The sequence below is a fragment of the Nilaparvata lugens genome, chromosome 4 (genome assembly GCF_014356525.2).
Source record: "Nilaparvata lugens isolate BPH chromosome 4, ASM1435652v1, whole genome shotgun sequence".
Taxonomy (NCBI): Eukaryota; Metazoa; Arthropoda; class Insecta; order Hemiptera; family Delphacidae; genus Nilaparvata; species Nilaparvata lugens.
Genome location: NC_052507.1, coordinates 22,034,254 through 22,059,586, shown reverse-complemented (window position 1 = coordinate 22,059,586; position 25,333 = coordinate 22,034,254). Strand labels below are relative to the sequence as shown.

General features: G+C 35.7%; 1 protein-coding gene across 6 annotated transcripts in view; it reads left to right on the top strand.

Annotated features, from left to right (window-relative positions):
* Positions 1 to 25,333, top strand: part of LOC111057994 (synaptic vesicular amine transporter) — a 106,522-nt gene that overhangs the window by 60,072 nt on the left and 21,117 nt on the right. For all 6 annotated transcript variants that reach the window (XM_039426957.1, XM_039426955.1, XM_039426953.1 and 3 more), the window contains one exon: positions 16,896 to 17,035. In XM_039426957.1, the coding sequence (XP_039282891.1) occupies positions 16,897 to 17,035 (139 nt within the window). In that variant the 5' untranslated portion in view covers position 16,896. The remainder of the gene's footprint in view (positions 1 to 16,895; positions 17,036 to 25,333) is intronic.

The following is a 25,333-nucleotide window of genomic DNA, read 5'->3' as shown; positions in this document are numbered from 1 at the left end:
GAATCTAATCAGAGAGACATCTTGTGTCACCTGAAGTGAGAAGTGCTGACAGACTGTTAGTAAGTCGAGCACTTCTATCAAAGCTTTTAGAGTGTCTTTGCTCATTGCTAGTAATAATGCAACTTTTTTGCATTATTACTAAAAGAGCAAAAGTATTGCTCCATTTGAATCAAGGCAGACTCATTCCCTTCATCAGCAACCTATCACAACCTATAGGCTATCTTCATACATCGATTTATTGCTCAACATCCAGCATCCATTATCAAATAAATGGAGTCTTACTTTTAACCAGTAGAAGAATATTTTCTTTCAGGAACAATTATATTCTTTAACTCAAATTACCTATCCAGCCAGTCAATGTGTAAAAGCCCACTTAACAAAATCAAATTTTCAATTAATACAGTATTTTCCAGTTATCAGTAGTAGTGGGGTTTTGAGAGAGCTGCCTATCCAATAGAAATCGAGGGGTGTGGCCTCCCCCCTCCACCCCCCCAGCCACAGTCGGCCATTTTGGCCCCGCCCCCAGCCAATAGGAATCAAGGGGCATGGCCACGCCCCCCTCCACCCCCCCCTGCCCTAGTCAGCCATTTTGGCCCCGCCCCCCTCCACCCCCCCAGCCCTAGTCCGCCATTTTGGCCCCGCCCCCAGCCAATAGGAAACAAGGGGCGTGTTCAAAATGGCGTCCCCCTTCCCTAGTGCCCCCACCACCCCAACCAATAGGAAGAGGCCATTGTAGCAGGTGTCCATCTCCCCTACCCAGGAAGTGCCCCCATGGGCGTGTTCAAAATGGCGTCCCCCTTCCCTAGTGCCCCCACCACCCCAACCAATAGGAAGAGGCCATTGTAGCAGGTGTCCATCTCCCCAACCAAGAGGTTCCCCAGCAGCGGCGGCCATCTTTGTTGTAGCAGGTGTTAACTGACATCTGCTGCCCCAGTTAACACCTGCTTAATTTGCATATATATCCCCACATTTAAAATCTTTAAAATCACAGATATCTAAACTCTCAAACTACACTACTAGGGCTAAACTCTCAAACTACACTACTAGCGCACAAAGTTTGGTGCAAATTAAACTATGTTCCTTGTTTTCCTCCACCACAGGAAGAATGAAAAAAATTACATTTCATATTTGTTCACGTATGAGATGTCATTTTCCCCACACTATGCTGTAAAAGGAATGGTGGCGCTTTTTTTAATGTGCTTTCCCCATATTGAGAAAACTCTAATTGAATGTTGCTATAATAGGATGTAGAATAGATCGGGCTAATCTATTCTACATACTACTATAGTTATTCATTACAAAGTGTTAATCAACATTAGGCCTATTGCACAACAATATGTTCCTTTTTTCCTCCACCACAGGAAGAATGAAAAAAATTACATTTCATATTTGTTCACGTATGAGATGTCATTTTCCCCACACTATGCTGTAAAAGGAATGGTGGCGCTTTTTTTAATGTGCTTTCCCCATATTGAGAAAACTCTAATTGAATGTTGCTATAATAGGATGTAGAATAGATCGGGCTAATCTATTCTACATACTACTATAGTTATTCATTACAAAGTGTTAATCAACATTAGGCCTATTGCACAACAATATGTTCCTTTTTTCCTCCACCACAGGAAGAATGAAAAAAATTACATTTCATATTGTTCACGTATGAGATGTCATTTTCCCCACACTATGCTGTAAAAGGAATGGTGGCGCTTTTTTTAATGTGCTTCCCCATATTGAGAAAACTCTAATTGAATGTTGCTATAATAGGATGTAGAATAGATCGGGCTAATCTATTCTACATACTACTATAGTTATCATTACAAAGTGTTAATCAACATTAGGCCTATTGCACAACAATATGTTCCTTTTTTCCTCCACCACAGGAAGAATGAAAAAAATTACATTTCATGAGAATTGTTATTTTTCCCACACTATGCTGTAAAAGGAATGGTGGCGCTTTTTTTAATGTGCTATCCCCATATTGAGAAAACTCTAATTGAATGTCACTTAGTTATTCAATACAAAGTATTAATCAACATTAGGCCTATTGCACAATCAATGATGGGAATGGGTTTTTTTTTTTTTTTTTTTTATTTTTTTTTATATATTCCTTTCTTCTTCTAGAAGAACAAGAGGCGATTTACCTTCTCGTTGTACACACTTCAGATAGAGTTTTTGTTTGTTGAAATCCTCAAGTGTTTGAAGATTCAATACACTCAGAAATTTCTCAGGTAAGTAAACTTCGCAATAATAGTCACCATTGCTGTCATGATCGTATAACCTCATTATGATTCGCTGACCCTGTTGTGTTCTCACCAATCTAGCATGTACAACACGGTACCACGAATCATGGTCAAGATCTTTGAGTGAGACCGTTGGATATTCAGTTTTCGAAATATAATTGAATGACTTCATACTAAAAAGTCTATCATTTCCAGTGTTGCTTCTATGGTGTTCCATAATAATAATAATAATAAGAAAAGCTTACCGCAATCGAGTGCAAGAATAACAAAGCAGCTATATGCTTGCGTGGGTTGTCGGTTGAAGACTGAGCAAACCTGTTAAGCCGTCAGCCCCCCACAACCGTTTCCTGTCGACTCCTTCCACATTCCTTCTGTTGACTCGTTCTCCCCTCCGCCTCCTCACACCTTTCCTTCTGTTGACTTCCTGCCATTCACCTTTCTACCTTCTTCTTCTTCTTCTTCTTTACATGTAGCCGCATTCCTTTCTTCTCACCTCTTCTTTACAGCAGCTAGTCGCTTCTTCTTCTTTACATGTAGGCACATTCCTTTCTTCTCCCACCTCTTCTTTACAGCTAGTCGCCGCATCTTCTTCTCCTCCTCCTCTGTTCACCTCTAGCGATCTTAAAATTTCTTCTTCAATTCTTATTAGCTTGTTTACATTCAAACTAAAGGGTCTGTAATAAGCTAAGTAATCACTGATATCGTTAATATTAACTGTATTTAGAAATATTGCTTTCAATTGTCTAGCAATACTACTGTTTTTTGTCTCTATTGCTTTTTGACACAAATCATACCATTCAATGTAGTTTTGTAATTTAATTTCTAAACATTCTGGCGCATAAGACCAAGTTTGTGGATTCATTATAGCTCTTCAATCTGCTGATACCAAAGGTACTCTAAATGAGTGGTACTAGAACAGTGAAATTTATTGCTTTTCGCTTCTCCCTTCCACCGCTACAGGTCAGACTGCATACTCTCGCTTTATGCGAAATCAAATCAAATCCACAATAAACACATAGTATGCTTTCCCCATCAAAATAAAAACCTTGCCAGGCATAGTTGCATTTTCGTTGTTTAGTTAACAGCTTACAATGTTTCATACTTTCCATTCTATTATTTTCGCATGTATAATCGATATCAGCAGCATTACGATTCAATGAACTCATATTTTTTGTAGGCATTGAAGCAGCAGCACTATTCTCCTTTGTTTGCTTGTTACACATCAAGATTGTCAAATAATGATACGCACTGAACAACACACACCGGCCATTGGACGATTTGTTATGAATTTTGCATACACTAAAACACCAAGAATTTTCAAACATTGTATAGTCTGGTTTTTGAATATCCTCCGGCATAGTAAGCACATTGTCGTGTAACCTTTTCAAAAACTGTGTTTTTTCTCTTCCCTTTGTATAGATTGTGGTATAATTTTGCAAATATGAAGCAAGCAGCGCGTCAGTGTAAATTAAGTCGCCTTGGTCCCATCTAATTTTATGATAGTTATGTTCAAGCCAGCTGACATCACGGTACATTTTTCTACTCAGTAATGTTTTCGGAATGGTGATTTAAAGTGTAGCACAACATGACGTAGTTTGTAATCGATTATGGCTACCTCTTTAATAATGATAAAATTATCATCACTTTTGAAAAAATGAAACTCGACTACAGCAAAATCAATGTCATCATTTTTCCTGTCGCATTCTTCTTTACTCTTCTCCTCCTCCTTAATTCTTGCTGCCTCCTTCTCCAATTCTTCTTCTTCTTCTTTATCCAAGTCGCATTGTATGCCAAAGTCTCGAAATTTTGTTGATACTTGCTCATCATCGTCCATTTTCTGTTGTCCGTCGGTGCATGCACACATTCTATGTACAAATGCATCAAATTTTGCTTTTGTCAATGATGACAATGATGATGATAATGATGATAACGACGACGACGACGACGACGACTGAGGAATATCTATGTTATTATTCAAGCTATTAGAACACATTACAACTGAACACTGATGTAATTACTGTTCATACACACACTTTTATATAGCCCCCTCCTCCTTCGTCATGCATAGCTCGCTCTTGCGTCAAATTACTGTACTTCACGAACTAATGCGCTCAATGGTTTGTATTCTACTAATGTGTCACTTATCAAAATACAATATGCAGTCGTTAAATTTGGCACATTTTCTGTAAACTCCATTTCCAATCGAATGTCTGTTGACGATGTTAAATGATCAGCTTGATGTGAACAATCTAGTACAATTATTGGACAACAATCAGTAAAAGTTTTATAATCTACAACTGTACCATAATCAGTATGAGGTCCTAAATTATAATAGCTGGGCGCAAATTCAATAAACATTTTGTACAAAAGTTGTTTGTTTCCATTTATACGATCATACGGCAGATATTCACTATTCAGGAAAAGTTTAACATCATGCAATTTGCACATATCAAATTTCGACATTGACTTTCCCATTACATTTTTCCTGTTTGTCTGAAATGCTAATATTACAAATCGCGGTGTATCAGCTTTTGAAGCCGTCTTTATAGTCCAAATCGTGCTAACACTGTTCGGCAGCTGAGGATATTCGTGGATATCCCATTTTCTGAATGCAATTTTCAATGGCCTATCCTGATCAACAATTTTCAGAAATTTCAATCTTAAATGATCATCTACATGAATATAGGGCACTTTCCAAAGCAATTTTGTTATTTCCAATGACATTGATGTTGCTTGCGGCGACTGAATACAATTAATATCTGTTGCGGATCTCAAAAGCACAAGCTCTTGTCTCATATTCAAAATTACATGTTGAAAATCTTCAAAAAATGGCAGAAGTAATTTTAATGGTACGCAATAAGCAAAAGTATTATTAGTTAGTGTTGATGCACTATCAGTGAAACCTGCTAAATCATATGTATTTTTATCATTTAGTTGTTTCACTAAATATGATTTAATAGTAGAAGTAATACCTACTAGTCGACTCTTTGCAACGACTGTACCTGCCAACTCAAATCATATCTCATCAAACATATGTGCTACTGCATTTGAACTGAGCGTATATGCAGCCTCGACCGGCGGATCATCAGGTTTGTCTTTTGCCGGCGGTTTTGTACATGTAATTTTCCCCTCAACAATAAGAAAAGATTTTGCAACTAATGAAAATAAGGTCATGAGACGATTTCGACAAACATATTTCATCATTGTTATTAAATTTCAAATTACCATACGGCGCATGCGTATGATAATCAAATTTTGTTATATCTGAATAATAGTGTATGTCTTGTTCAACATTTAGTATGTCATTAATTGCGGCCGCTGTGTGTTTTGACGACATATTTCCAATTCACTTTAAAACCAAGCTTTTCTAAAAACCTTGCTCGATTATGTGTTATCAGTTTCACGGACTGATAAGTACTAACCGGTTGCTGCATGCTAAAAGCAGTCCTACCGCCACCACTCCACACCCTCCTTGCGCCTAGGTTGTTATACACAACAAAACCCATTCTGTAGCGCTTCTTGCTCTCTCGCTTGTGTTGTTTGCGTGACTAATGCTCACATCATTCTAACACATGCTTGATCCATCACCGCCTCTCTCTCTCTATTCCTTCTTTCTAATGTGTACTCTTATTGTTATACTATCGCCGCGGAAATCAACTAGTTTACCATTCTGATCAACTACTTGAATTACAATAGATTGAATTCTGTGCGTGTTTAATGGAAAGTAAATAATTGGCGATGGTGATTCATTTATTAGAAAACCAGGTGCAACCTTTGGTAGGAATTCAAAAATTGTATGAACCTCTTGCCCATTTCGATAACTGCCGCATGCAATATTACAAGTAACCTGGAACGATGTTATATTTGTAATGGATACTAAACGTTTAGAATAATGCCATTTATTTGCTGCAAGAATTTCTCTATCAAAACCGAGTATATCGGCTAGTGATGTGTTCATTGTTAAATCAACATCTTTATCCGCTTTCAATTCACATAGCATTGTCGTATTATTTCCTTGTATAATTAGATTTGAACTATCAACGTTTAATTTTCTCTTTATTTCATTTATTATATGATCAATTTCGTAGGAGCCTGTATCCAAATCAATCAAGCTATCACCATACTTAAAAGATGAGTTGACATTTTTAATTATATTCGGTACACTATTGTATGTCCATAAATTAATCAATCCAATTTCATATTGATAGCGTGCGTCTAGCTCTAGTACAGTGGGAAGTACTTCAATTAGACAACTGCTGCTGCTGCTACGGTCTTTAGATGATAATGTTATTACAACCATTGCGTACTACTACTGTTTAACCACCACCTTCTTTCATACACATCTACAAGTGAACTGTCTGCTATAACGCATCTGCAAGAAATAAAAGACAAAAATGACCGCATACATTACTATTTAGTGTTTGTAATTGATCATAATTGAAATAAATTTCAACATTTGGTTGTTGTTTGAAATAGTTTATCAATTGTATGGGCGGCTGTAAATTACTAATTGGATCAAAATAATATACTTTTTGTGCATGTTTTTTGTAAGCCACCCAGTGTGTTCCACTGTTCATGATCGAGTCTAAATTTATGATCGATTTTTCATTTAAATTAATTCTTTTTGGCAATGTATCAATCATATAAATACCACACAATTTAATATCTAAAATATCAGCCCAATCTTGTAGATCATAATTTGACAGTGGTCCTTGTATATTAATCTTCATTTTTTCACTTTCTTTGGCGCTCTCCTCGTCCTCTTCTTCTTTGTTGTCCTTCTTCTTTGTGAAGGTGTTTCAATGATTCTACCGCCTTTATACAAGGGTGCATATGGTCTTAAATAAAAACCTTGACCAGCTATGTGCTTACTTAAATGTTTAATTGCTTTTTGCCATAAATGTGCACTTCTTTGTTCTTGTAGTGATGAATTATTTTTCCAACCTTCTCTTCTATTATTCCGCCTCCGCCGCCCCCGTTGTACTCTACCCCCGCCAAAGGCAGCTTTAGCTTGGATCAAATTTGTAACTAAGTATGCGGCTGCTTTTTCAGTTAAACCTGTGTTTGGATTTTTAAAAACAGACCATGCTTTATCAGCCAAACGACGATTGGCTACATTTCGCGACGAATTATCACTATTCTGCGCATACGCTATATCATGCTCTTTACATGCTTCATCCAGACTATTTATTCCTTTGTCCCCCCTCCTTAATCTTTTATCTAATTTGGTGCCGGGTCCGCAAAAGCGGTAGGAGGGGATATGCAACTCCAGGGGTAATGTATCGACAATTTTATTAAGGGCGGTTGATGCAAATCCGCTAAGTTTCGATAAAATACCAGTACCAATTTTACGTCGCACTCGTCGACGACGACAAGTCTTTTTCGCTACCATCCTTTCAATAGCAATGTTGAAACCTGACTAAATAGAAATTAGTTAATCCCCTTAAGACCTGCTGTCGGCTCCGGCTCACTATCAAAAATATTACAAAGTTGTAATGTTGTTATTAGTAGAAAATTCGAAATACTATCACCAGACGATGGGTTTATGTTTATACAACTGTTCAATGCTGTATAATTGTTAAAAAAATTACAAATAACCTTACGTTGATCATTCATATAAGCATACCATTTGTCTAGTCCATCATCAAATAATTTTGATGTTTTATAATTCATTTGAGATTGAACACATAGTTTTATATAAGATAATATATGTGCTTTATTGTAAGCTTTTACGCTTAAATTGGCAGTGCTGCTGCTGCTGCTGCTGTCTTTTACAGTTTGGTTTAATGATGAAAAATTTAACACATTTTCAACTCTAATATTGTGCAATGTACAAGTACTCAGAGTATAGTATAAGAGTAATATCATACTAATTGTGTATATTATGAATGTAACAAATAGTATGATTATTTTCATTTCTTGTCCTATTGACTTGACTCCCATCGTGTCTGCCGGCAAACTAAGTTTGCAGTGACATGCAACTGAACGCATTCATGTATGACGCATGTGTGCAGCTATGCATGACCAGACATGTCTGAACATGTCTGAGTCATTAACCTTTGACTATAAATAGTCATGCAGAACAATGTTTGTACATCAGTTGTGCACAGTTGTTGATCACACACACACAAGGTAAGTTAAATGAAGTGCAATAATCAACATATATATATAATTTATTATAAGAAAAATTTATAAGAAACCTAATCCTTTAATTCAAATTGCCACAATTTAAAAAAAAAAAAAAAAAAAAATTTAAAATTTTAAATATTATTAATTTAAAAATGTTCCTCTGATCAGCTGAATCTACGGCCGCTGTCGCGACCGTCGATTCAGCCTTATATCAGAGGAACGACCTTCGCTGTGAACAACTTGCATTATTAAATTGTGGCAACCTGAATTAAATGACTGTACATTCGCATGCGTAATCTTAGCAGTAAATCTATGCGGCATGAATGTTTCAATTTCGGCATCTTCGTTGCCCCGACGTCCTACATTTGCTACCCTAATGATAACAGCATCCTTGTTGAAGGAGCGCACAACACGCGCACCTAAAACAGGATACTGAAATGCATCGGATAAATGTTTTAACGCAATTGTACGACGTCGGGATGGATCTGAAAATCTTATCAGCCCATCGAAATCGAATTCATGACGCATAGAGTTAGATCCTAAGATTGCGCGTGGACGACTATAAGGATGAGCGGCAGCGGGGGGACAACCTTGTTGGTGTGATGTGAAGGCGGGGGGGATTCTTGTTGTGGTGGCGGGGGGTATCCGGACTTGTGATGTGACGGTGAAGGCGGGGGAGATTCTTGTTGTGGGGGGTATCCGGTCTTGTTGGTGTGATGCGAAGGCGGGGGGCATCGCAGCAGCTCGGGTGGCGGGTGGTGGCGACGTGTATACCACAAGCTGCTGGCAATGCGGCGATGAAGGGGGAGGCTGATCGGCGCTGGAAACCTGTTGCTGACGTCGATCCGTTTGATGAAGTGGTTGCCAGAGGTTTTGCTGCTTGAGTTGTCTTTCAGCTCTGGTCAACAGTTCCAATAATGAATCATCATCTTCGTCAAACAGGTCGGCGTCGGCAGGTGCGGCGTCACTTCGCAATAGTTCAGCTTCCAGCATAGCCATTGCCCCGTCCTCGGACCACAACTCGTTAGTGTAAATGTCCTGTAAATCAAGCAAAAATATATTTTTTTTTTTTGTTTTCAGTTGGTGATTGAAAATGTTGCCGCGAGCAAGAAAGCATTGCATTCATTGTTCCAACAACAGTGACATGTGCTATACTGTATTATGTGAAAGACACACGCTTTGTAATAATTTACAATTTTTTATAATATTAACACTGTCAACTTTGTCTATGTATTATCACTAGATTTGTCGCCACTTACCTTACTGCAGCAGCTGCTGTCAACTTTGTATGTATATTTTCACCTTTTATGTATGCAGCTGTCAACTAATGTATGTATTTTCAACTTTTTGTCAACTTTGTAAGATACGCTTGTTTTAGCTGCTGCTGCTGCTAAATTTGTATGTATCTAGTATTTTTAATAAACTGTGAACATTTTATGTGCGTGTTTTCTTCATTCATAAACTGCTTGTAGTATACACACACACACACACACACACACACACACACACACACACACATCGGATGTAGCAATGTTAACAGCATAGTTGAACTGTAGACACGCATGTGTAAACAGCAAGCGCGCACGCGCAGCAAGAGTTATTATTATTATGACGACAGCAAAAGAGTCAATAGCAATAGTTAACTTTGATAATCTAATTGTAGATACAAAACAAGTGGGTGGCAAAAATTGTCTAGATAGAAAAAAGCATGGTGAGTTTTTGCCAAGTTCAGCTAGAATTCTAATTTGCGGTGCATCAAATTGTGGAAAGACAAATGTACTGCTGAATTTAATATTCGATAAAAATGGATTAAAATTCAAAAACCTATACTTGTTCAGTAAGTCTTTGTATCAGGAAAAATATAAACTATTGGATGTTGTTTTTTCAAAACTCAAGTGTGTAAACTACTATAAATCTGACAATATTGAATGTATACCGCAACCGAATGATATCGACACTCATTCACTGATAATTTTTGACGATTTGAATGTTACACGTGTGCCGCAAATACGTAATTTTTTCACAATGGGCAGACACAAAAGCATAGATTGTGTGTACTTAATTCAAAGCTATGGCGCAATTTCAAAACATCATATCAGAGACAATGCAAATATGCTGATTATTTTTAAAATGGATATGCACAATTTAAAACTAATATTTAGGGATTTTGTTGGAACTGATATGACATTTGTTGCATTCAGAAATCTATGTTCACATGTATGGCAAAGCGGCGGAAATCATAGTTTTATTTCAATTTTCACTGAGTGTAAACCAGATGCTGGTAAATATCATAATTGTCTTGGTAAGTATATTGATCCAAGTGTGTATAGCAGCAGCACCAATTGACATGTGTCAATTCTCATCATTTGTTGTTGAGCCAGTGTAGGTGAAAGAACTAATTATCGTTCTACTACTACTAGCAATATGCGTAAAATTAAATTAAAAAGAAAAAACAAAGAGGAGGGCGCCGGCGAAGACTAGTGCAACGTGATCATCGTCATACTAGTAAAGTAATTGACAGGATAAAAGGTTTGCGTAAGTCAATTATTAATAAACATAGATCATTAACTAGTATGATTAGGGAAAATGATACGATTAGACAAAAATCATTAGAACCAATTATCAATCCACTAAAACAATTGAAAGATACACTTGTACAACATGCACACACTAGTAGCAGCAGACTTAAAGAAGAATCAGAGGACGATGAGGAAGAGGAGGAGGAGGAGGAGGAGGAGGAGGAGGAGGAGGAGAAAGATACGGGCAAGGAAATGGATGTGGATGAGGGTTTGAATAGATCTAATGTAAGTGATATTTTGAATAAAACAACAATAACAGTGGATTTTATTGATGAGTATATACGTGAATTTCATAATGAAAAAATGAATAATTGTATATCTTATGGTATATGTTATGATAGTAAAGTAAATGAATACTATATGGGTGTAAAGGATATTAGTATTGCCAATGGTTATTTAATTATCGACAATAATAATAAGTATCGTTTAACAGTTGGTTTGTGTGAACTTCTATTTAAAAAACAGCCTGACCAGAAACTGTACACAGAACGTGATTTAAGAAAATATCGTAATATATTGCAGCTCACCGCTGCTCATTTAGATAGACGCGGTTATGTAAAGAGAAATACAGGCTATAAATCACAAATTATTCAATCTTTATTTCCATCAAGTAGTAGTAGGAAAAGAAAAAGATCTAGGATTGATGATGCAGCGGCAGCAGCTGTTAGTGGTATGGGTTTTATAAGAAATGAATCTACTAGTCGACAGTATGTCTACTGGGATAATCCAAATGAACTGATAGACAGATTAGATATTCTGCTTTCATCACAGCAGGCGGGAAATAGATCACATTCAGTTGAAATAGCTTCTATTATTGAAGAACTGAAAGAAAGTGGTATTATATTAGGTGGCAATGTTGCTGCTTTTAGTCGTTAGTATGTGTTTAACACTTGACAAGAATAGAGATGTCGGGCAGTAGCGCCACTGCAGTGAGTAGTACAATAGATCGATTTGGTAGGACACATCATGTGTTTAATACAACAGCACCATTAGTTTTAAACAGTGGTTGTGAATCAGCAGCAGAAGCAACATCATCATCATTAGTGGCAGCAAGTAGAGAATATTTAGACAGTAAACTACTTGAATTATCATCAAATATATTCAATAAACTTCAGTCTGATCCATTGTCACCGCTAGTTAACAGAGAATACTTGGACAGTAAATTGCTTGAAATATCATCAAATATATTCAATAAACTTCAGTCTGATCCATTGTCACCGCTAGTTAACAGAGAATACTGGACAGTAAATTGCTTGAAATATCATCAAATATATTCAATAAACTTCAGTCTGATCCATTGTCACCGCTAGTTAACAGAGAATACTTGGACAGTAAATTGCTTGAAATATCATCAAATATATTCACTAAACTACAGTCTGATCCATTGTGGTCGCCGTCGCTAGTTAACAGAGAATACTTGGATAGTAAATTAAAGGAAGTTTCAACTAGTATAATACAAAAACTACAGACTGATCAATCATTGCCGCTAGTTAATAAAGAATACTTGGACAGTAAATTGCTTGAAATATCAACAAATATATTCACTAAATTGCAAACTGAATCATCTGATTTAGTAGATAGGAAATATTTAGACAGCAAATTACTTGCAATATCAACTAGTATATTCCAAAAACTACAGTCTGATTTAATTACTAAAAAAGTGTTTGAAAGTAAATTGCATTCAATGTCTGATATATTGAAGGAGATAGCACAACAAAAACAGTATTTCGATTCACAATTGAAAACATTGTCTAAAACAATTAGCGATGATATTGAGCTAAAGTATGTTAGTAGATTGTTGTTTCATCAGAAATCAGACGAATTGAAGACATTATGTGAACAACAAAGTAAAAACAATTGTTTAAAACATGTTGATACAGATTTGCTAGAAACTAAATTGAAAGAATTAAAAGACAATCTAATTGCACAACAGAAACTTAACTTTATTAACAGGCAAGATTATAATTTGAAAGTAGTTGATCTAGAATCAACATTCAATATTATGTTGGCTGAGGTGCAAAAGAAACTTGATGAAAAAAATTCAGCTTCTCACCAAAAGCTAAAAGATGACATTATGCAGATGATTATGAAAGGTGAAGATTTTCAGAAATATTTAAATGAACAGTTGTTCAACTTTTCATACTATTTGATTGCACAATATGTAAAAAAGAGGTACATCTTTGACATGAGTGAAGCTGTACAACATAATTTGAATTCTGATCAGGTGCAAGAGTTGTTTTTGAAAAGAATGTTCAGTGATAGGCGACCAAGTGATGCAGGAAAAAAAAGAAAAAAATATGACTGGGAAATAGATTAGTAATCTGATTTGGTTTTGAACTTATCTATATTCTAAATTCTCAGTTCATGTATATTTTGGATTCAAAATTAGATAAAGTGATAAATCTATCTTTGGACTATCTCTATCAAAATTTGGGAAAGGATCAGCATGTCAAAACCGTTTCCAGTGAGTTGAGAATAATATTGTATCTATGAATGTATAAATAAATAAATTAACAGAATACTCGCCAACAGGGAAATCTGAAAGAATGTATTTATTGTGTATTTTGCTATTTGAATCGTGAAATTTCCATAACGGAATACTGAATCAAACAACAAAGTGATTGACATGTACGGTAAGTGCATTGTCTGCAATTCCCTTTTATCATCAATGTTACGTCGCTTAAGAAGAACAGAACCCAGATGATGATGATTAATCAAGACATGCGGTTTGCAACGTGAGCGAACTCGTGCAAATGTATTGAGTACACAAAGGAATGGAGAAGCGTAATGAGTTGTATTCAGCGTTCGACATTTAAAAGAAGTGAAAATGAAAGAGTTTTCCTCTCTCATTCCTTCAACAGCTACTGACTACTATTGAGAGCTACTGATGCCATTGACATTTGTGTCTGAATTTGTCTGGAGCATTACATGAGATAAATTAGTGTGAATTAGTATGGTTCAAATGTATGTGACTTAATGGTCAAGACAAATATCTGGTAAAATAGAACTATTTATTTTTCTTAGAAATTATATTAATTGATCGCAAAGGATGATTTACAAACTGGAATTGAAAAGCTTTAGTCTGTGGATATCTGAAGGAAGACGTTGTGATGATAATATTGTCTGGAGTTGGACAACAAAAATGGAGGAAACGTTTCCTTTTTACTTCTCCGACGAAGAAACGAGACGCTTATTCAAAAACACTTGATTGTTGTATTTAACACTCCATCTCCAATAATTGATACTTTTGTCAGATCTCCAATGAAGTCATTGAAAGAAACCGATAAAGAAATATCTATCTTGAAGTATTGTGACGGAAGGAAAGGAAGGAAGTAAGGAAGGAATTATTGTCATAAAATTGAGACTCGACAGTTGAAAAAAGAATTTGAAAAATCAGAAAGCATACTCCAGCAACACAACAAAACCCAAGAGTTGATAAAAGTTTCAATAGCATACTTCACAATTACTCACCCTATCCATCAACAGCCTTCAAGAATCTAATGTGTAACAGTATTGGTAGTACCATGGACTAAGTAAACACATAGAATAAGTAGACAGATCTGTGGTTCTCTTGGTTAGATCTGTGGTTCTTTTAGTTAGATCTAAGGTTATATTGGTTATATATGTGGTTCTGTCTGTTGGTCAGATCTGTGGCTATGTTGAATAGATTTGTGTTCTATTGGTTAGATTTGTGTTCTATTGGTTAGATCTGTAGTTCTGTTGGTTAGATCTGTGGTTCTATTGGTTAGATCTGTGGTTCTATTAGTTTAGTTATATCTCTGGATCTGTTGGTCAGATCTGTGGTAGAACTAAATGTAGTTTATGCTTCGTCAAGTTTCAAATTCTTATTTTACGCTCTCAATTTCCCAAGTCACGTTGAAGTGATTAAACCTCATAATACCTTGGAATATTGTCACAATCACTTTTCAATTTAAATACTGTTCTTCAGTTTTCAGGATTGGTGATATTATTGATAGCACACTGTACCAGTTTTCAATTCACAGAGACCGATAGTTTTATTGATAACTAGCTGGCCCGGCGAACTTCGTACCGCCAAATAGTTGATGTATCTCATGACAAACTTTAGCTGGATGCACACCTCAAAATCTATAACCCATACTAACAATAGTAACAATCCTCAAATCCAGACCATCCTATTATTTTTTATCGACCAAATAATCACTTCAGCATACTCTTCCATGTGCGTGTACGATAAAATCATAACTGACAAATTAATTGATCACGCATATCACTACAATCGACGTGTAGTTTAAGCTATGCTATCTTTTTTCATAAATCACATGTGCTCCCCCGTTCACTCCTTTCACTTACTCAAAACATGCAGGGAATTAAAAAACTCTTATAAAAATCTAATGCATTACCTTGGAAAATTAATTTCTTCACAAACTTTTTAAATAATTGGTGAGTGACGATGAACCCTGATGTCGGAATTATAATTGGAGAATCGAGGGTTTCGATAGAAATCAATGGTACAGAATTGATTACTCTTTTCAGTAATTACTTCAAATACCAACTTTTATTGAAAACTTGCAGGTAACTCGTGCTCCGCAAGGGTCCAAATAAAAACTTGACCTACCGTACTGAAATCCTATTACCATTCTCGGTGAAGTATTGGAAGATATGGGATTTTAATGGATTTCATTATATAGATAATTATCCAACTCCAAAATCAATTATTTACTAAAAATCAATTAATTCTAAACACCGAAGACAGCACAATTATTCGAAGCAAAGCAATGTCTTTAACCTGAGGCCGCACTGCTGGATGGTTACACACAGAACAGTCATTTTGTTTTTAGTCGAGGGGTTTAGAATAAAATACATGGGCGGTTATGGAGCAGCACACACTCTTGTCTACAATTTATCGACGGCTGTTGGATGACGCAATGATTTTAACAGCTGATTTTTATTTCTGTGTGTGGCCAGCTCACAAATCTTCTCCCATAAGGAGAACTTTACATGTGAACTTTGAAGGACCGTAGGAAAGAGTCCTGAAGTCGGATTATTATTTGATAGGCCATACACCTGGTCCTGAACATAACGAACACAACTAAAAAATCATCAAATTCGGTGTACACATAAAAAAGTTATTGAACGTTAAAATTTGAGGCTCGATTTTTATTTATATAGATGAACTAAACCCCAGTTCCCAGATTACAAAGTTTGATAACGGTAACCGAAAATACTGTACTATCTTGTTTCTTCTTGTTTTGCTCATCAGGTTCAGTAGAGTTGTCACGATTCCAAACATCCGCTGAATATTATCCACAGTACAATCTCTATTAAAGAGCGAAAACTCAATTGATGTTGTTTGATTACTGATTCCATTATGGGCATTCTTCTTTGTTAATGGAACAAAGACGTTAATTTTGAAACATCACTCAAATTCCAAGAGTAGCTTTGAAATTGAACGTTCTACATGGTGCTTCTTAAAACTGAAATTCGAACTAATGATATACAGTATGCTAGTGCTGTAAATCTATTTTGATTTAAATCTATTCAGATTTCAGATCTATATGGGTTGAAAGAATATTTTTAGTTGGGATATTATAGAAGAATCATTATGTAACCACATGAATTTAAGTTGATTCCAATTGAAAAAGTGGGAATATTCATTTATTTATTCAATCATTCCTATCATACACAGTGAGTAAAGAATGTAATGTGAGTAAAGAATAGAATGTAATTCTATACTCACTGATTATACAACTTTCAGAAAAGTACCACAAGCATCTCAACAACTCACTTTTTTTACAAATCACTAGTTACTTGAAAGTGATTTGAATATGAACAAATGAAAGTTGAATTAATTAATGCGTCTGTGTTGTTGTTTACAGAAGTGACCTGTCAAAAAGATCTTTCAATATGACCAAGTGCAACATCCTCTTGACCAGCCTGTCTGAAATATTTGTTTGTTTGTTTGCAGAATGGCAGCAGCACACGACCAGCCGACCCTGGGTTCGCTGTTCACCAACTGCCTGCAGCGATGTCGCGAGTCCAGGAAGCTGGTGCTCTTCATAGTCGCCATCGCACTCCTACTAGACAACATGCTCCTCACCACTGTTGGTCAGTCCGCTGCTTCCTCTCTCCATTCCACAACTGTTGCTTCTACAAGCTACAATTCTATGAAACATAAAGCTCTGTAATCCGTCCGTGGATTGCAAAGAAGTTGTCTATGATCACTGACTAAACGTTGCCTAAGTTACCGAAATGTATCAAACCACATACAAGAGGTGTAAGCCACAAATTACTTTACATAAGTACAAAATATACAAATATGAAACTCGACGGTATTCATAGTTAGGTACCAGTGAGGTATAGTATTTGTATAGTACGGTATCAGTTCATAGTTAGGTATCAGTGAGGTATAGTGAGATATCAGTTTATTTGTTGATTTTGAATTGAACATCCAAATTGAGCATCGAGTGCAATACATTTTTATTATTCAGACATAAAATCAGGAAATACAAGAAGGGATAAATATAAATTCACAGAGAGAATTTACAAAGCTTATACAACTAATATACAACCAACCTCTCGAAAAATCTTTTTTTTTCAAAATTCATGGCTACATCACATTTCATCGATTAATATGTCATGTACTTGAATCAATAGATCTACGCGTATAGATAATGTGATAACTGGAAAAAACCTGTCTATTCCTTCAAGTTACCAAGTAAAAATTATTCAATTTTGGAGAGAAAACTTAACCTTTAAATACAATATTGCAGTAGAATAATCATATTTAACACTAAATTATGATGAAATTCAAATCAATTCAAATGTGTAATTTTTTATAGAATTGATCTTTTGTTTTTCTTTCTTAGTGAATTGTTGAAAACTTCGTGAATATAAGTTATAAGGTCATAGCTATCAAGCCTCAAAAGCGGGGTGATAGGGAGATATTTTGTACGAGAATCATCCAGGTTCAAAGCACTGATGAGTGGGTGAAACCCAGAGGGCAGAGCATGATGTCCATCCATTGCATCCATTAACGGGCCACCACACAGTTCGTCAAATCACTGGACCGAATCTCATAAAAGCGATGAAAAGAGAGAAAAATGGGAAAGAAAGAGGAGAGAAAAGGGTTTAAAGGGAGAGGGAAGCGCAATATAAAGCGAAGGATTCACTGTACTACAGAGACGTTCTCACGTCATAGCGACGTGTATCGATTCAGCCCTATTAACGTGCGTTCTCTTTGCAGTCCTCAACTCTGTCAGTTATGCTGTTGTTACGTCGACCATTTTTGATTGATCCAAGTGAGACAATCATTCATAATATTGTTCATTGAATACGATGATCAATGAGCTAGCCCAGTGGTCGCCAAACAGTCGATCGCGAGCTACCGGTAGCTCGTGGGGTAGTTTTTGGTAGCTCACAGAAATGCTTGGGTTGTCAACCATGCATTGAGAAACATGGCTACAAAATTTTTCATTTCTCACAGATATAACTGAGAAGTTGAATGATTTAAATTTGCAGCTTCAAGGGAAAGATAAGGACATCGGTGGAATGATTTGAACTGTAAAATCGTTTTCCAAGGAGCTTGAGATGTGGGAAAAGAATGTCGTTCAGTTTGAATATAAACACTTTTTCAGCCTGAAGAAAATTAATGACGAGAAAGTCCTTCACGGCACCTCAGCAATAACCAAGAATACGTTACAATTCAGACTTGAGACAACAGTTTGATCAACGATTTCAAGATTTTAAAAGCATATCGAATATTGTACAATTCGTCAACTCTCCATTTGTAGAGATCGATGCAGAAGATTTTGCAGCTTGTGTTGTAAAACATTTTGATGAAGATCAGGCTTCAGTTGAAATGGAATTTTTGGATTATTAAAATTAAATGATCTTATCTCTCAGATCACTTTCTACAACTGGAAATATTTGGCCTCAAGTCCCCAAATAAAAATATCCAATTATTATTCAAGTTGAATTGAGGTTGAAAGCTATGCTCAGCACTACCTACTTGTGTGAATCATCTTTTTCAAGTATGAAATTCATAAAATCGATATAGGACATATATTACATTTTTTGGACAACTGCATCAGAATGGCGGGTACAACGTACACTCCAAACATCAAGAAAATACTTGATCACCAAAAAGAGTTCCACTGCTCTCATTGAAATGTACATTTCAACAGTTGTTATACTTTTTGCTATGAGATAAGTAGATTTCAACACTAAAAATGTATTTTTATAGGGAATAAAAGATACTTTCTTTATTCTAATATTCCTTGGTAGCTCACTAGAAGATTTATGAATGCTATTCTAGCTCACAGGATCATAAGTTTGGCGACCACTGAGCTAGCCCTTCAACATTCAATTTGATAACAACAATTATATACCTAACTGGTTTCCAAAAAATAACGCATAACATTGGGAGAAGAAGAATATGGATGAATCTAATTAAAATCAACTTGATAAACTTCAACAGAAAAAAAATTGTTGACCTACTCATGAGTTACAAATTGAGAATATTTTTGAGCCAGACTGAAATATCAAAGTGGATAGAAATTTAGTGTGACTACAATGGAATGTAATCAGTATGAGTAGATACATGAATCATAGATAAATAAATTATGGAGCTGCCAGACAGTTTATAAGTTATGATAAAATAGGGAACATTATACTCAAACACTATACTCTAATTTTACAAGCAAATACTGTCCTGAACTTGATGATGAACGCTGTTCAAATTTACACACCGCCAAATAAATGTTCATCTTTTATGGCGCTACAGCCCATGGTGAGCCTTCACCTTCGCAACTATCCTCTATCGTTGACTATGCCACCCAAAATCCTTACATCATCCAGCCATCTTTTCTGGGTATCCCTCTTTGTGGAGTCTCTCCCGCATCAAAATTTCAGGGATTCTGCTCGCAGTCATCCTCTCCACATGACTCAACCACCTGATTCTTTGAGCCTTTATAAATCGAACTATTGCCGAATAGTTCACCATAAATCGGTGAATCGATTTTTTCAGCATTATTTATAATGATAATAATAATATAATATCAAGTGGCTGGCTCAGGTCTGGTGTCAGAGTTTCCAGGTCGCAACTGATCAATTTCAGGGCTTCTGACATGACCTAACGACTGCTTCATAGGCAGCCAGGTTATGTATAGAAAAATATGTATGTATAGTTATAGAATAGTTATTTGTGCAACTAGTGCGCAAAGCGACAGTTTGCTGCACCGAAAGAAACGTTTACGCACGAGCCTTAGGCGAGGGCGGAATTGTTTCTTGAGTGCAGCAGAGGAACTTTGCGCACGTATTTCACATTAAATTTTTCCTACAGTTACCATTGGATATAAGAGGTGGTTGATTATGGGTAAAATGATGACTGAAATCCATCAAATGTTTGTCTATATAATTTTGTTATTAATAGCAACTTTAATTTATTTTAAACTTGATAATCCAATTGAAAATTAATAATCAATAATTTATTCAAATTAAAAATTGAATTAATCCAATTAATTTGAAAATTTGAATAATTTTGAGTAAATCTTAATTTCTAAATGATTTTTCAACCAATCAATTTATGAATGAAAAAAATATTATTTGAAATAATGAATAATTAATAATATTCAAAATGTATAATTTTAATGAGTTCTTATTTTTATTTATTTGAAAATCAAAAAAATATATAGATAGAACAAATTCACATTCAAAATACATGCCAACAATGTCAACAGCTGATTGGGATGGCTGCAAGATAATATGCAAAGTATTAAGAGTACGCAAAGTAATACTTTGCGCACTAGAGCGGAAAAGTGATTCTTTGCGTTTTGTAATCAGTGCAGGAATGGTCACTTTTCAAGGTAACTGTAGGAAAAAAGATGAGTGCCTGTAGATTACTGGATCTTGCAATTGAATAATATACAGTTGAAATGCAGCAATATACGAGTAGTAGCTACAATAAGTATGCGAGTAAAAGGCTGAGTGACACATGTAAAGCATCAAGGTCTCACTAGATTTCAAATCTAATAAACTGGAATACTTCAATAGGTTCATATTTCTTACTAAGGCTCTCAGGAAAATTCCCATTTTCCAGTGAGTACGGAAGCTTGAGCAAAATATAAATTCAAAATCATCTCAAACTTAATATAATATGCTCACCAACCTGTATGACTGGACTAGTTTTCAACGGCAATGGAAACTTGAATGGAGACGAATTTAATCAATAGTATGCAGTTTGTCCTTAACAATTGCAATTGAACAGAAACCCTTGAACGACTTGGTAGTTTTGCACTTGTTTGAACGGTGCAACTGGAGGCATTGGCTCACTACACAAACAGTGAGAGGGGCCAGGGTTCAGCAGCAGTGTTCTAAATTACTCGGAAAACAGCGTTCAACCGGTCTCTGATTTCGAGTCGGACATGTTTAATGCATTTTCCTTCACTGGCTAGCTTTCCCGGTTGGCTTTCCTGAGGTAGCCGTAAGAGGTGAAATAAAATGGATGGTTTTCACTGCTCATTGCATTGCATTACATTGCAATGCAACATGCCCGTTTTTCATCGGCTAACAACGTGCGATAAATAGGATTGCTTTCTTCAGTTTTGTTGGAGAGTGGAATCGCCAAGATAGCGAAAGTTTCCATTCGCCATCTGGATAGCGAAGAAAAATATTCTCCATCTAGCGAACGTCAATTTATATAAGACTTCGAAAACAAACTATTCCTATTGATAGTCCATTCTTTTCAAGTGAGAGAAATAATTTGGTGAAAACCAATGTACTTAAAATACATTGTATCTAAAATACCTAGAATGTATTCTAGGTACCTTAGTAAAAATCGCCAGCCATCAATCACTTTGGTTCATATGGTATGATACAGAGAGAAAATAGATTGTTTTTTCAAGCACCGACCAAAAAAAAATTTATTGCAATAATTATATTTCCATAGAATGTAAGTTGTTCTGTTGTTGTGAGCATTATAATATGATATCAACTCATCTATTAGACTCGGGTCACGACATGTCACGTCGGGTCACGTCTCAATATGCGACTAGGCTCAGTGTAAGTGCTACATAGATTTACAAAAGATAAAAAAGAATCCAAATAATTCATACAAATCATATTCTCCAAGATAATCAAGCATCATAGTTCAAATAGTAGCCCCTCCATGAATATGCTACAAATTTCACTATTTTTCATTGATATTGCAAGAAGAGAGCTGTACCATTACATTAGCAAAACAACATTCGGGTGAGCTTATAAATGAGGAGCCGGACTGAAGAGAACGACCATGTTACACCAGGCAGTTAATAATGGGCAGGATTATAGGGATGACCATCAACAAAATTAAGCGACCAAAATCGAAACATCGTACTTGGAATGACCCATTAGTCACTGTTGCTGTAACAAGCTTATTCTGATCAGTAAGAGAGGTAAACGAGCATGAAGTAATGAGTGCTAGTGATTATTTCTGTCACTAGTCAAATCTCTGTACAAGGAAAATCTATATAATAAGAGAGAGTAGGGTTGTGTTTGTTTGTTCGTATGTTCGTTTGTTCGCATCAAAGCATGTCAACTTGTGGATTGCATACTGGAAAAACGGGAATTATTTGGATCCTCCAAATTTTGCACATAGATTCTAAAAATATCAATCACATGCACCTCGAAGCCCGAATTTCAATTTTCCTTCTAGATTTTTCAGAATTAATGCTCAAATTTCATTAATGGTACATACGATTTCATAAAAAATCACCAAATTATATGGTCGAAATTAAAAAACATCTGTATTTATTATTGCTTTCTACCTGATACCACTTAACCTCAATAATATTGTTTTGATAATTGATAAATATTTTTAATAATAATGATAATAATATTTTTATTATAAATATAATAATAGTATTGTTTTGATAATTAATAAATATTTTCATTTTCACAAACTCTGTATAATAATATGGTGAATGTGAAACAGCTGCATCAAAGAAATTATCTCAAAAACAACTGTTTAGAAAAAACAGAGTTTTGAAACTTCGTTTTCCTGATGCAATGTTTAGGCCAAAGACCTTAAAGAGATATAGACCCACTATGCCTATGCCTTCCCAATGATAGCTCTTACTTGAAATTGAAGGCCGCCATTGGGGTATTTTAGCACGACATATTATATCTATATGTTTGTAATATTATAGATTACAAAGGCATTGGTATGTAATAATCTTATATGTTGCCCCCTCAATGGCCGATTTCAATTCCAAGTACGAAACTAGCGCTGCATGTGAGTCTATGCATCTTTAAGGTCTTTGGTTTAGGACTACGCGTGGCATGGATTATTACCAGTTGTTGTATGGAAGCAGAAGAACATTTCTCTTAAAAGGGAAATTAGAAGATAGGTATGGTATGATTGGGGATCATTTTCGAATGATAAAAACAGATTTTCCGTCGCAAACTTCTTTTTTTTTAATTGAAAGGTGGTCATATGATACATGACCCCGATACAGGATTTCTAGAGAAAAGGTATGGTGAAAACCGCACATCGATATCTCAAACCTTTCAAAATTTATTCTCATTCATTTCCTTTATTATAGTATGGAACTGGCTTAAACACGTATACATGTGTAAAGGATATGAAAATTATGTTTGACGCATCATCACGTCTGAACTACTGGACTGATTTACTTGAAATGCTGCATATAAATTCTTAATCAACCGAGGATTCTTATAGGCCTATTTTCAATTCTTCTAGATTTCATTACGTCAAGTTTTCAGGTTGTTAAGTTTTAAAATAGACCCTTGCGAAGCACGGGTTACCTGCTAGTATTGTAATGTCTGATTAGCCTCAGCTTGAGCTCATACAACAACGCTGTCAGACGTGTTACGCTTACGTGTAGGCACGACAGACTGGGCGAAAAAATATTAGTGATTAAATTTAAATTATAGAAACCACGATTGAAAAATCATCAAAAGTATGGAAAATATCGATCGTGTCCACAGTTTTTCATTTCCCACAATTTTTCAAGCATTTGTAAGGTATTTGACTCTAGTATGAAATAATGATTTTTCAATGCTTTGAAGCATCTTTTTTCAATTATAACAGATAACCTCTACTGTGATCTCCTACTCAAATTGTATTACTACTTATAAGGATTAATATGCTTAGTAATACTTCAATAGTATGAAACTGGAAGAATAGAAAATCGACGAATCTCCCTTCTCATCCATTACAGCTCGATTGCTCAATCTATGAGAATATCGTCACAAGTCATTCCAGTCTATATCCTCTGAGAATTTCCATTGATGCTGCTATTGGTGCAGATTTGAAAGCTTTTGTGCCTTTTGTTCGATACCTGCGGTAGACCACTTTGTTGAGAGTAGAAACTGTGAATTTTTCATGAAAGCTCAAAAATGTTTTTGAATACCACTCCATGAGGTTGAAGTGATTCCAATAATGCAGAGAATGGGAGAGATCCAGACGACCAAGTTATCTTGAGTTGCCTGAACGCTATGCATATTATTGTGGTTATAAATTAAGGAATAAGAAAAGTTGGTAAATTCAACAGTTCATGTAGCTGAAGCAGCTCAAAATTTGAATCATCAATTTGAAGATTCAGAAGCTAATAATTTTCAAATTCTTTGTACAAGGAGCTACTCAAAAAACAACAGTGCATTTCTACACCAACCGAAAACAAAGATCAAGTTCGAGAATAAAATGTAGTATGTAAAATGAACCACAAGCAATTAACTAATTGGGACATCATCAATATTAAATTATCCTAAATAATTACTGAAATCGAATTGAAGGCTAAGAGTCTTCCTATGATTACTGATAACCAGCAGCTAACCCGTACTCCGCAACCGCAAGGGTTTAATTAAAAACTTGACAAACTGAAAGCTTGAAGTAATAAAATCTAGAAGAATTCAAGATAGGCCTATACTATCCTCGGTGAATTGGGAATCTATATGCAAAATTTCAATTTAATCTGTTGAGTAGTTCAGATGTGAGGATCTGTCATTCGTGAATTTCCTATCCCGTAACTAATATTGTTCAATCTTGATGTTTGTAATGAAAAAAATCGAATTTGTACCATCAAGTAGTCCCTTTCAAATAAAATCTTTCTCCAGCCAACGAATCTAAAAATTTAGCCTTTAACCATTGAACCAGCCTTTTAACTGCCACTACTCTAGTTGGAGCTCCGATCAAGTTACATCCCAATGTAGTCTAAACACCTGATATTGCACCCTTTTCTTCATTAATTTATCATTACAAGAATGTTGTATCGCTGTTTTCGGCGTAACTGTTTACAAAGTTCACTTGCGTAGACCGGTAGAATGTAGAATGATTGCTGGCTGACCGTTGGCGTTGGTTGGCTAAGCTGGTTGCAACTCTAATCGAGTGGAATGCCCCGAAGCGAG